Here is a 13,547-nt window from a genome sequence, read left to right as displayed (position 1 = left end):
AGAAACATGTGGGTCTGCGGGAGACGGAGGCAGAGAAAAAACTAGTTCTCCTGAACGTCTGCAGAGCTTTGTACTTCCACTTGCTTGTACTCTATGTAGCAAAAGCAGTTTTTTGCTCGACTAATCCAGCTCTAGCACAAAAACCTTAAACACAAGACAAAAACAAAAGCACACCAAACATAGAACTTACGACCTCTGTTTTGACTTGGGTCTAGGACATTGTTCAAGTGTACTCACTCGATGTGATTTCTAGCAACACACTCAGACGAATACAATTCCAGTAATAATATGTTTTTCTAATTTAGAACCATTAGGTCTGCCTGCCAGCCGCATTTTCTTTTTCTCACCAAAATGGTGATGATCTCTGGACCTTGCCTGTGCAGTATCAGAATACTAACTTCTGGTAACGATGCCCTCAATTCCCTTTGGGTGACACCCCCTTGTACCTCACTTCTCAGTCCAAGGGGTCCCCGGACGGTGGGAAAACACCCCCGTGGCCCTGGTAATTGGCTCAGGGGCGGGCCTGCGAACCAATCAAGCAGTAAAGGTCAGCCTTGGGATTCTGTTAAAGGCTGAGGACAGCCGCTCTCGGTATTGGCTGAGGTGACCAGGGCAGAGCGAGGCCGCAGCTGCTGGGGCAGGGGGTGGAGCGCTTTACTATCACACATGAAAAGTCTCCCTGGCAATGAAAGCAGCAGAGCAGAAGGCAAAACAAAGAGAGACAGAGAGAGACCGATTTGGGACTCTCCACCGGGATCAGGTAGGTCTGAAGACAGCACTTGCACGGGACTTAAAGTTACGTGGGAGAATGTCCACCCTGCCACGTAAGCCACGTGCAATTCACACGGGCTGGCAGAGTCAGCTATGTGATCGCTCGGAACGAACCCCCGTTAAGTCGGATGCTTCTAGGTAAGGCCTTGTGACCACCAGGTCTCTTCTCCAACTCCTTCTTTGGTCTCCGAACGACAGTGCTCCGTGTGCGCTGCTTTGTCTTATCTCAGCAGTGGCATCTTTCGGTCAGCCCTGCACCGTCAATACCAATCGGGGAGACTCCTTAGAGCACCTGGCACAAGACAGAACTGGGAGACACCGTCACAGATCTAGGCTCTCCATCTGCAATGATAAAGTCATCCACTTAAAACGGACGGATGACACTTCATGTCTGCAAACACCCTCGTAGGAGTTCGTTTTTAGAGTGAAACGATTCTGTTTCTTGGCCTTGGTTGATTAGCGGCATTAGNAGCGCATGGACCCCAATGTTCATAGCAGCACTCTCCACAATAGCTAAAACATGGAAAGAGCCTTAGCGGCATTAGTTTTAATTATGTGCTCTATCACGTGGCTCCGGGAGGTGTAGAAGGGGTTTGTCTTGGACCTTCATTAAACAGAGCCCAGATACTCCCTGGTATGTACTTCTTACGATGGGGCTCCAACAAAGCAAAATTCTAACAGGAACAGAAACCCCCTAGAGCACAGCGCTGCATCTCACAGAGACCAGACCAAGTGGAAACTGGGAGTTTTTCAATGCCTACCTCATGTCAGGAGGAGCAGCATCACTTTGCCCACGATGAGAGGAAGGGGGGAAAAGCAAGTTTAAAAAAACTACCTTTATTTTTTATTTCTTTTTCAGTTACATACTTTTAAACAGGGATGTGTTTCATTATTCAGACATTCAGGCAATGTTGACTTCATTAGTGTCGACAGAAAAGAAGCATAAAAATGCAAAACATTGTTGGCTTAACCTGAACATACCTGCATCACCTATTATTGACCAGTTTGTGTTACCAGAAGACTTACTCCTTGGCATTAAAATGGAGCACTTAAAAATATTGCTAAAAAGCAAATGTCTGCACACTGGTCTTTGCAGCAAATAAGGGTATTTATACTTTTAAAATATTTTAAGTCCATAATTGGATTAATATACACACCTTCTTATGTATAAGGAGTTCAGATCATATAAACACTGTACAGTCCAAAAACCCTACTGAGAATAAAACTAAATAGGCTTATGATAAGAAATACAGATATCGCATGTATTTACAAATATCATAGACACACGAATTTGGTCAAATACTGTAAAGAAAGAAGTGGTTTCACATTATTACGGCCAAAACATCCATCTGCATTGCTCAGGGCAAACAAAAAGAAAACCTCAGTATGTGACTCCTGTCATTTAAGACATCGTGACGGTATACAGACAGACAGAATGGGAAGGGCTGACCAAATTATACAGCAAATGTCTTCGAGGCTGAGCGTGGGCCTCTCAGATCAAGAACTTGAAACGATCAGAGGATTCAGAGCAACGATGATAAACAATGTCCTGATCTGCAGTATTGGTATGGGCGCCTAATTCAACAAAAAAAACGATACACCGAACTTTGGGCTACTAAGAAAAATAAATTACAAATACAATCCAATCCCTGTGAATGCAACAACGGAAGTCAGAAATGTAATTTATTCACTTTAATTACGCACTTTAAATGTTACCTTGAGACAATAAAAATAAATAAGCACGCCGGAAGGCATGCTGCTTACAGACAAAGGAAAGGGCTGCGTGGAAAGGGTAAGTAACAATGCCATCAATGGAAGGCGAGTGTGAGGATCTGAAACACATAATTCTCTCTCTAGCCAGTCTTTCTCTTTTAACTCTGCTCGAAAATTCTGGCTGGCAGACTGGGACCAAATACACTTGTGATCTTTATGGCTTCACACAAAGCACACGTAGAACAGTGGAATGGACTTCCTGTGTGTACAGAACTATTACTCTGTTCATATGCAGGCACTTCAACAGACTGGAGGCAAAGCACCTGACCCATCCTTTCCAAAATAATTTTCCGTCATCAAAATTATACTAAAAGGTAGGAAAATTCCAGAGAACCAGCAAAGTTGAATACAAGAGGCTAATGTGCACAGAGGGCAACAGAGTGACCCAGTCTTTATTGCTGGGGGTGGAGGGGTCTTTTTTTTTTTTTTTTTAATCAAAGAGCAAATGATTAATCAACAGACACCACTGCATGGCACATCGACGTTTTCTGCTTAAGGGAGAGTGTGATCATTCAGCAGTAGGCTTCAGTGGGCTCTCTCCTCAGACTTCGACCTTATACATCGCGATGGGATTCACATTTGTTTCTTCTCCTTAGTGTATTTAAAAATCAAAAAACAAAAAAACAAAAAAAAACAAACTCCAACATATTTCATTTCTCAGAGTATTCATTTCTTGCTGTCTAACATACAGTATTACCTGGAAGCATAAAGTTACATCATACAAATATTTTGCTTTTTTTTCCCCCTAAAAAAAGCGCTTTTGCCACTTCAGCAACACTGAGCTTCACGAACTGGTGCGACAGAAGCGGAGCTTGTATTCGCCGCACGACCCGCGGTTCTGTTCTAGTGCCGCCCTTGGCCGCGCCCCGAGAGCTTCTTCCTCGGTACCTCTGGGCAGTGACTGTACCACGATTTCACAGAGAGAACGTGAACATGACTCACGGACAGCAGTACCATCGGGAGCACTGAAATCGNGGGCATTCCTGTTTGCTTATGCTCTTACAGAAAGTCATCAAAAACCACATCAGGTATATAACTGGCTGACACGGAAGATGCTGTGCTGCTTTCTACAACAGGAGGGGAGCTTCTGAAAACATGTCCTTGGGATGCCAGGCATCGACACCACCTCACTGGTCCGCTCCGTTCACTGACGGGCAAAGCACTCGGGTGCTGACAAAACTTTAAAGCTTCCATGAAAGTTAAATTAGAAAACAAAACAAAACAAAACAAAACCATATGAATGTAAGACAACCACAAAATGAAGTATGAGAGTATGACATTTTTGTTTCTAGGAGTGAGTCCTCGGAAACGCACGTGGTCACTACGGAGATGATTTTCATCACAAGACGGCGGACGAGCGCATAAGTAACTCCCCGTGATCTGTCTGTGTCCAGAGTCATTTGTGACGCTGTATGGTTTTCCTTTTCCTTCGTTTGAAGAAACAGCAGCACCTGCGGGTGGAGGGAAACGCTTCTTTTATTACAAGAGTACTGAAAGGGCCTCGGGAAGGATGACGTTAGCCTATTAATTTCAGTGGTCACAGAAAGCAACAGGCTAATGCAAGATACACGGTGAACATGCCAAGGAAGCAAACAGATTAGTGAGCCTACGGCAGAGTTATTGCTGTTGTGTCATCAACGTGCCTTTAAGAAGGAGGGCAAGGCATCTGTGCGACGTTAAAAGGAGCCACTCAGCTGAAAAGGCTTTGCACCGAGATGGGCTGAGAAGCTGCGGAATGCTGAATCCTCACTGACCCGCTGTATCCTGAACACTCATGAGCCTCTGGCAGCGGCAGGCTTTTATGAGACTCACCATACCCATCCTCTCCCTTTCTTCCTGATACTTACATCTGATTGTTAAGGCCAGGAAGAAAGCGAGGAGACGCGTAAGGTGAACTGGAATTAGAGTTAGGAGGAGAAAAGCAATGATGGTGAGGGGCACTGAGGAGGGCACTTGGGATGAGCACTGGGTGTCGTGTGGAAGATATGAACCACAGGAACCTACCCCCAAACCAAGAGCACACTGTACACACTGTACATTAGCCAATTTAACAACAGATTATATTTAAAAAATTATGAATAAATAGGTGAAAAGAAAAGCAACAATGATCCTAATAGTGAGGATTTTATTCGCAGCAAGAATTCGTTTAGTTTCCAAAAGTTAAGAGGAATCCCAAGCACACTCTTCAATAAACATTTTCCACCAACTTACAAACCAGAAGAGAGAAAAGAACATGAACCAGAATGTCAAGTACGCCTTTCATTCTGCACAGGTTACGGTCAAGCTTTTCGTAAGTAAATTAAGGTAAAAATTATGTGTAACGTTTAAAATAGCAGAATCTAGGGGATTCTGTTTTGTGGTCTATGAGACAACAGCAGACTGGTTTTTATTGCTAGGTGAAAAACGCTAGCGAGGACCCCTGAGAGGCCTCGTTTCCCCATAGGAAGTTCTCCTAGTCCGGAGAAGACAGCACACATAACCCTGGAGAACCATGGCGAGGCTGGTACAAAGTCAAAGCTAAATGGAAAGCACTGAGTAGCAGCTCACAAGGACAACGAAAACAACAACAAATACATGCAGATGCATATTCTAAAAGCCTGGCACCCCCTCAAATAAAGGTCTAATTCTTTTCCTCATGCACAGGTAACCCAAAGTACATCTATCAGAACACCAAGGGGCTGGGCAACACAGACGGAGGCTTCCTTTTTTCCACGGAAGTCCGACGTGGGTACGTATAAAAATAGGTCAATCCTGTTTTGTAATTAAAGAAATATTTATATGCATGGTGATTCAATGAACAAAATATTGCCAATTCAAAGCCTGAGCACAATGTGACCTTATAAAGATGTTCCTGTAATTCTCAGCAGCCCAACTGCATAAAAGAATATTCAACGAACGACTTCAAGCTAAGCATAACAGACCATATAACTTCAAGTGGCCTATCCAGCAAAAGACTGTGGAAGATGAAAAAATTACTGGATATCTTTTCTCTCTTTCTGCGAAAGAAATGTAAACAGAAACCCATTCTGTCCAGCTAAATTATATAATCGCTCCACCCACATTATCATTAGTCAAAAATAATTTCAGACCATTTATAGTGACTTATGGCATGACTATGAAATCACTAGGGGGCATTCAAACCCAAATTACACGACTGTGTTTTTTTTAACCCCACTCAAACAACACATCATGATTAGACTGTGGAGTGTGAATAATTCAAAACTGTATATATCAGTTGATAAAGATTCAACTAGAAATATGTACGGCTATCAATCTTTATGAATTTTCCTCCAAGGTGACTGCCAGAGAAACCAGAGATAAATTACCCAATCAAGGGCCTTGAAAAGAGCCACTTCTGTAAAAGAAGACTCTAGGTACAATAGATTTTTCTTGGATTTATAAAATAAGTCAAATTTATTTGTAACTGTCAGCTACCTAAATACTTTCTCAAGTCGGTTATATACATAAATTTTCTAAAATAAAACTGAAATAAAAAGTTATTTAAGTCAAATGGCTAGAGATGAAAATCATGATTCAAAAAAAAAACCTTTTAATAAAGGACTTAGGAAAGAGTCAAAAAATGTTCATATTGTTTAAAAACATTTTTTTAGTTGGTATTGAGAAGAGACCAAATACTCAAAGTATTAAATTTAAGAATAGGATCACATTTCAATGGAAATCTATTATTTAATATAAAGTACTACAGATAATGTTCACTGTTCCTAAATACTGACATTTGTCTTTTCAAATTCCAAACTGCAATCTTTTAAAATTTTTTGGCTGAAAAGGTATTCAAAGAAGTGTTTAAAAAAGTGTTTTAAACAAGCCTTTTGGTGCGGGGTATTTAAAGCATTTTCCACACTTGTATTACTAGCAATCCACCTTGTCCGACTTGTTTTTCTAGTAACATTAATCTTTCCAATTCACTAGACAGCAGAGTTCTTCCTATTTCTTAGGTAATCTTTCCTTCAATTATGTATTATTTAACACAGCAAGCCAGCTCAAGCATTTATTTGAGACTAAATAAGATTTTCAAATGAATCATAACAGCAGAGACCTTTTAAATTAAAAAGCAATCTTAAAAAGACATCTATTTTTAAAATGTAAATCCCACAAGAAAAAGAGTACACCCCTGAAACAGACTTGTAGTGAAGCTGGCGTGCTATTTAAGGCACTACCACCAGAGGGCAGCATTGCTGCATGCACTATGAATGCCTCCACATAAAGGCAAGATGCTCTGGAAGTACAATATGGTTGCAAAAGTTGAAAAGAAAACTGCTTTTTACCCTGTGGCTCGTTTCTTAAAACCAAAACAGATGATTTACAGTCTTAGTGATTAAGAAACTGGGTCTCCTATGCATTCCCTTCAATCTAAAACCGTGCTGCTCCCACACAGCCACTCTGTCAACGTGTTTAAGCTCCCCTCAGTCCTCAGAACTCATCTGAATTTATCTTATTTATTTACATATTATCTTACATTGAATGTAAGCTTCGTAAGGGGTTGTCCGTAGAAACACCCCACAAACGGGCACAAAAATGCCACAAAAATCTTTACCAACTAAATGGAAGACTTGCCTCATCATCGCAACTGCTAGTGTAAGAAGCAAGTCAGAAAAGCCTGTTCTAACATTGGAGTTCTTCCCTGGGGCCCACATGCCCTCGCGAAAGCTCACAGAATGCAGACTTTGGTGCCTGTGATGCTTCCCTGGGGAAAAGCGGTTTGTGCCAGACTCTTCAAGGAGACTAATCCCNCCCCCACTCCCTGCCCCCCACCCCTCCGCCTCCAGCTTCTCCACCTCCAGGAAGTCCTTGGGCCAGAACCTATGAGCTGAGGACTGGTGATACCAAGTGGCCCGCGTGCCATCCACGTATAACGAGCGCAGGCAAATGTGTAAAAAGAGACCATGAGATTTTAACACTTGGTACAGCTGAAAGGGGGAAAAATTTATCGCTAACAGTAACTGTAAATACAGCCAAACGGCAGGAATACTTTGGAATCTTTCCAGATTATGCCTATGTGGTCCCAGCAAGCCAATATGCTCTCTCGGGTCAGGCTCCTGCTTCTGTGATTCCGGACCTAGCCTAAAAGCTTTGAAGCCATGTCTCTACTCTTAAATTCTTGGGAAATGCTGCTTCTGATGAACTTGAGGGTTGTCGCTGTAAATACCGTTTAGGTAGTAAACAGGAAATCATAGTGGGTCAAAGTCCCTGTCAACTATGAAGAAAGCCTACGGGCCCAGAAAATGACACTTGTTTCTCTGTCTGGATCTGAAGTTCCTATCTGTCCTTTCAGCAATAACTCAGTGTCTCCACCTTCAGTTGTGAGAGTGGCTTGTACCTCCCAGACCCTACCCACTTAGGACTCTGGAGCCTAGCCTCTCCTTGTCTAGGTTGTTGAGTATATACCTATCTTTAATTCCTTGACAAAGAATTTTCCCCCTCAAAAACCTATAAATGAAATGTACTTTCACATATCTGGATCCCTTATGTAAAATATGCGCAACTGATTGGTTAAGCCAGAAGGGTTTAGACAGAAGCCCAAGTGCGTCCGCGTAACCACTCTAACTGGGAACCACAGATCTAGCCCCATCTTCAACTCCTTCCTCTCCATCCCCATGCTATCGGTCCCTTAGGTCCGAAATGACTTTCAAAGTTGGGTCATCCTCTCGGCCCAGCCTACTTCAGAGCCTGTGGCCTCCACCACTGCTAAGAGCCTCTTAACAGACGTCCAGGCTAAGTCTCCTCCTCTCCCCAGCGCGCCATCCAATCGTGCCTCCTAGAGGTGGCCTCGCCCTTTGCCTTTTAAATCTCACCAAAGGCTCTCCACGGTCTAAGACGTTAAGTCCACACAGTTCTTACAATCTGGTTCCAATCTACTTCCACTCTCCTCCTGGTCTCACTCGGCATCAAGCTTCTCGTCCAGGCAGCCCATACTACAGAAGGGAGGGAAGGAGGGAGGATGTACTGATGTGACAGAATCTAATGAGCCCCAGAAAGGACGTAAGCCTCAAAAAGTGCTGCCAAACTAACTGCCTCAAGGCTCAATCTGATTATCCTGTTTCTTGGCTTAAACGCCACAGCTTGCTTCTCTGTCCTGAGAACGGATCATGTCTGTTTCTTCCCTGGCGCTGAGGGTCGCTTGCGAAGGGGCCCTGAGACCAGCTCCCGCCACGGTGCGTTCACACACTCTGTACAGGCCCAGGTTAGTCCTCACGCCTGCTGCATTCTTTCCCTGCTCCCAATGCTGCTCGGCCGCTCGCAGCCTATCTCCCGTACACAAGTCCTGAGCCAAACCTACCAGGGTCGAGAAGCAGGACACAAGTGCCCTTACCCACGAAGAGGTCTCTGATCTCCCAGCCAGCAGCGCACGTTCCCGTCTCTGAAATCCAGCAACACCGTATCCTCTAGGCTAATCCTGGAATACCTTGTATTAGGCCACTGATTCCCAATCCTGCCTGCCCCTGAGAATTAGCTCACAAGCATTTTTTTGACCGTACTGTCAACCAGACCCCCACCACAGACCAGTGAAGTCTCAAACTCTGACAGGGCAGCCTCAGTGCCGGCCTATTCTGCAGACTCCGCAGATGCTGCTGATTCGAAGCCAGGACAGAGGACCACCATGTGACAGCCACTGGTCACATGCTCTCTGTTCCTAGGGAACACCAGGGCCTTGACTTCTCCTCATAATCATCATATTTCACCAAATACACAGCAATGTTGCAAAAGGGAAAGAAAGAAAAAAAGATGAAAAAACGCAATGACGTCCTACTTAAAAAGTCAATAATTAAACCAAAGGAAGCCTCGTTTTCCTAAATTCCTGGAAGGAATGGTAAGGTACTATCATTCGTATCACCAGTCTTGAAAAAAAAAAAATTCTCTGCTACAGTGAAGAAGGCAAAAGCTCATTACTAATGAAGGAGCCGCTTTATGTGCTGGATGATAGCATAATTTCCATCATTTGGAATCCTTAGATCGAACCTTGAGAGTCTAAAATATCCAGAGGCACTGAGTGGCTCAGCCGGTTGAATGTCTGACTCTTGATTTCAGTTCAGGTCATGATCTCCCAGTTGGTGAGTTCGGGCCCCAAGTTGGCCTCCGCACTAACAGTGCAGGGCCTGCTTGGGATTCTCTCTCTCTCTCTCTCTCTCTCTCTCTCTCTCTCCTTCGCTCTCTCTGCCCCTCCACTGTTCTCTCTCCCTCTCAAAATAAACAAACATTCAAAAATAAATAAAATGTCAACTGTCAAATATATTATACTGAATGGGGGGGTGAGGGGGAGGTCTGCCAATCACAAGGAAGAAGAAAGAAAGGCAGCTGGAAACACACCATGGAGGAGAAATCTTGGCAGGTTCCCAGAACCTAGAGACTGCTGGGAGAGAGAAGAGAAGCCTAAGACGCAACGTGGTATAAAAACCACGCTCACGTGTCTTCGTGACAGACTTAGATGGTACGAATGTAACATCACCCTGATTCGATGGAAACCGGTGTGATGTGTGGAAAGAGTTTTTCACCAGGCGAGAGGCAGGGGAGGCTGGAGGATTTCTGAATCCCATCTGGAGTAAGGTTGTCCTGAAATCATGGGTTGCTAACCAGGTTTTAAAAAAAGAAACAGCTTTCTTAAGCTAGAATTCACATCTCATACAGCTCACCCTTTTAAAACGTACCATTCAGTGGTTTGTAATATATTCAAAGAGCTCTGCATCCGTCACCGCTATCAAACGTGAAAACACTGTCGCTGACCCCAAAAGAAACCACCTAACCCCGCCTGTCAGCAGTGACTCCCGCCCCCCAATCCCCGGCCCTCGCCAACGACCGTGTTCTTCTCTCCTGAGTGACCTCTGTGGGCGTTTCACATAGATGGAATCATAGATATGTGGCCTTTTGTGGCTGGCTTCTTTCACTTGGTACCGTGCGCTTGATTTCAGTGTTCTGCACTGTCAGCTAACGGTCCACTGTACGGACATGCCACATTATGCAATCACAGCTCTCTAGTAGTAACGCATCATCCTGCGTGAGGCCCTAGGGATCTATCTGAAGATGGAAAAGGTCTTGCTTTCAAGAAATTCGAGAAGCTTCAAGAAGCGGGACCGAGATCAAGAGAACATGCCGACAGCAGACTGCAGGAACCCATGGAGCACAGGGTTGGGAATGGAGAATGAAGAGGAGCAGAGGCCAGAGTAGGAGGGGACGAGGGGCCTGGGGCCAGCCACGTCAAGGAACCCGGACTTGAGGCTCCAGGCAAGGGAGGACCCTTCCTTCACGAAGAGCCTTCCAAACAACACTTGTTTTTTTTCTCATCTTGCACCACCTACAGAGGGAAACCCAAACCCATAAACATATACACCCACACCATCATCCCGATGAAATAAATTACTGTGCCATTCTTCCCAGTCACCTCCAGAGAGCGTGCTCTGATCACCCTGGCATAAGTAAGGTTTTCCTTCATAAGCGCTTGCAGGTTCCTATACCTTTTCACGGGAGCTGTCAGGTACAAACGAGGCATGGACGCTAGCACACTGCAGTCCTCCCCGCTGCTGTGCAGCCTACTTAAGGGCAAGGGCAGTTTGAGATATCCTAAAACTCAAGCACTGTAAGTGGTGATTAAATAAACTGGGAAAAGGGCATCGATTTCGTTAAAAGCAGGCGCCTGGCACGACATGTGCACGGAACGGCCAGTCTGAGGGAAGAGGGTGGGTATGGACGTAAAAATGTGAGACACTGATGGGAGAAGCACACGGCTGACAGCACACAGACGAGACAGGTCCCCAGCAGCCGGAAGAGGAGGAACAAACGGGGTGGGAACAACCATCAGGCCCCCGCCGTGCACCACGCAAACAGTGCGTTATCAGCGTTCATTTCCGCAGCAACGACAAAGGAGGTATTCAGGGGCCCATTCTGCACAGCAAGAAGCACGCTTTGAGAAGGTAAGTGTACGTGACACAGGCAGGGGTGTCCCACCCGAGCCTGCCTGCCCAGGACATGCGCCTCCCACCAGGCCACACTGCCACCCTACTTCTGTAACTTGGCTTACGCCTGCACAAACACACGTCAACTGCGGTGTTTTTCTTGAGGTAAAAGTGCGCAAGTATGTAGCGGACTAATTCTATTCTCAAATCTACTAAACTAGGTCATACTGTCAATAAGGTGATAAAAATGGATATGTGATCACTATGGGTCTTTAAAAAGAAATGCTCACAACAGAAGTTTCCTCATCTTGCAGCCAGCAACTAAGCATTATGCTGAAATTTATGTAAGGTTTCTTTTGGATTTGAGGAGAATGTTTCAAAATTTAATAACCTAAGTAACTTTATTTACCCCCAGGCGGAATCAAAATTTGTCCTGAAAACTAAGAGAAACATTTTAAAGATTTTTGAAAAATTTCTTTATACTGTTTAATTATTTTTGAGAAAGAGAGAGACAGCATGAGCAAAGGAGGGGCAGAGAGAGAGGGAGACACAGAACTCGAAGCAGGCTCCAGGACAGAGCCTGACAGTGGGTTAGACCTCACGAACTGCGAGATCATGATCTGAGCCGAAGTAAGACGCTTAGCCAACTGAGCCACCTGGTACCCCAAGACCTTTTTTTTCTTTAAGTTTATTTATTTTGAGAGAGACAGACATAGTGTGAGTAGGGAAGGGGCAGAGAGAGAGGGAGGGGGAGAGAGAATTCCAAGCAGGCTCCACGCTGCCGGCACAGAGCCCAATGTGGGGCTTGAACCCACAAAGCTGTGAGATCTTGACCTGAGCAGAAACCAAGAGTCGGACACTTAACTGAGTGAGCCACCCAGACACCCTAAGATGAGTATTCTATTTTCTTTAAAATTTTTTAATGTTTATTTATTTTTGAGAGAGAGAAAGAGCGTGTGCGCATGAGAGCACAAGCAGGGGAGGGGCAGAGAGAGAGGGAGACACAGAATCTGAAGCCGACCAGGCTCCGAGTTGTCGGCAGAGACCGATGACAGTCTCGAACTCACGAAACATGAGCTCATGGCCTGAGCCAAAACCAAGAGTCGGATGCTAAATGGACTGAGCCACCCACGTGCCCCAACTAAGAGGAACGTTTTAAACATGGCGTTAGGACTAGAAAAAAGAAAAAAGCAGAGGATAGTTTAAATTCAACATGAACTCAACTAACAGAATCTTTTTTCATAATATCTGCAAGTAGCAGGAACTATTTAGGACTTTCCTAACACCCTCTCTCTCCAGTTAATCATGAAATGTACCAGTGTTTTCCCCGTGTTTTCAATGGCAATACAATTAGTAAATGACCTACGGATTTAGTAAAGCTACAGGGGTGGGGGAGATCTGCTACGCGAATGAAAAATTACAAACAGGAAAAAAGCTGAAAACTCAAAATTCTTCCTGTTTAAACAGCAAATAAAGCCTCCGTGTTATAAAACAAACGCACAAGCATAAGCAGAGTGGGTGTTATCAACTACTCAATTAAAAGGTGCCNAAGAAAAAAAAAAAAAAAAAAAGTTGCAGAAGGCAAAAGAGCTCCTCAAACAATGAATTCTTGCTTTTCAGACCTCAAATAAATAATAGCAAATATTTTTGAACAACTTTCACCAATTATAATTTCTATGTGGAAAGGCATGCTTTTTACAAAAGCAAAAATCTTTGAAATGACAGTCAAGGGAGCTATTTCTGCCTGCCTACACTTGCAAACTCACCACATGTTCAACACTTTCTGGCAGCTATACACACACACACACAAAAAAAAAAATACAGGAAAAAAGAGAGAGAGAGGGAGGGAAGGAGATGGGGGGGAGGGAAATGGGGGAGGGAGAGGGGGGAGAGAGAGAGAGAGAGAGAGATCATCAGAAGTAGCCCACATTGAAAACATTACATTGTTTTTCATGCTTAATTTTTTTCCAAGCAGCTTTATCATTTACATTCACAGAAAAACTATGTGAAGCTAATATGAACACATGCAGCATACTATAAAATTGGTAATTATTCTTACACTTACAGAAAAAAAAAGGAGCATCTACCCTATAGAAA

At 44.1% G+C, this 13,547-nt stretch overlaps 1 protein-coding gene across 8 annotated transcripts in view; it reads right to left on the bottom strand.

Moving 5' to 3' along the window:
* Window positions 1-3,522: 3,522 nt before the first annotated feature.
* The window catches only part of CSNK1G3 (casein kinase 1 gamma 3), a 71,438-nt gene continuing 61,413 nt past the window's right edge, over window positions 3,523-13,547 (bottom strand). For 4 of the 8 annotated variants that reach the window (XM_077753019.1, XM_077753015.1, XM_077753020.1 and 1 more), the window contains 2 exons: window positions 13,217-13,240; window positions 3,523-3,995 (listed from right to left, as the gene is read on the bottom strand). In XM_077753019.1, coding sequence (XP_077609145.1) covers window positions 3,941-3,995; window positions 13,217-13,240 — 79 coding nt within the window. In that variant the 3' untranslated portion in view covers window positions 3,523-3,940. The remainder of the gene's footprint in view (window positions 3,996-13,216; window positions 13,241-13,547) is intronic. The other 4 variants (XM_077753021.1, XM_077753017.1, XM_077753022.1 and 1 more) reach the window with 1 other exon arrangement.

The sequence above is a fragment of the Crocuta crocuta genome, unplaced genomic scaffold (assembly GCF_008692635.1).
Source record: "Crocuta crocuta isolate KB4526 unplaced genomic scaffold, BGI_CrCroc_1.0 scaffold377, whole genome shotgun sequence".
Lineage (NCBI taxonomy): Eukaryota > Metazoa > Chordata > Mammalia > Carnivora > Hyaenidae > Crocuta > Crocuta crocuta.
The sequence above is the reverse complement of the archived record's forward strand: the minus strand, read 5'-3'. Positions and strand labels throughout refer to the sequence as shown.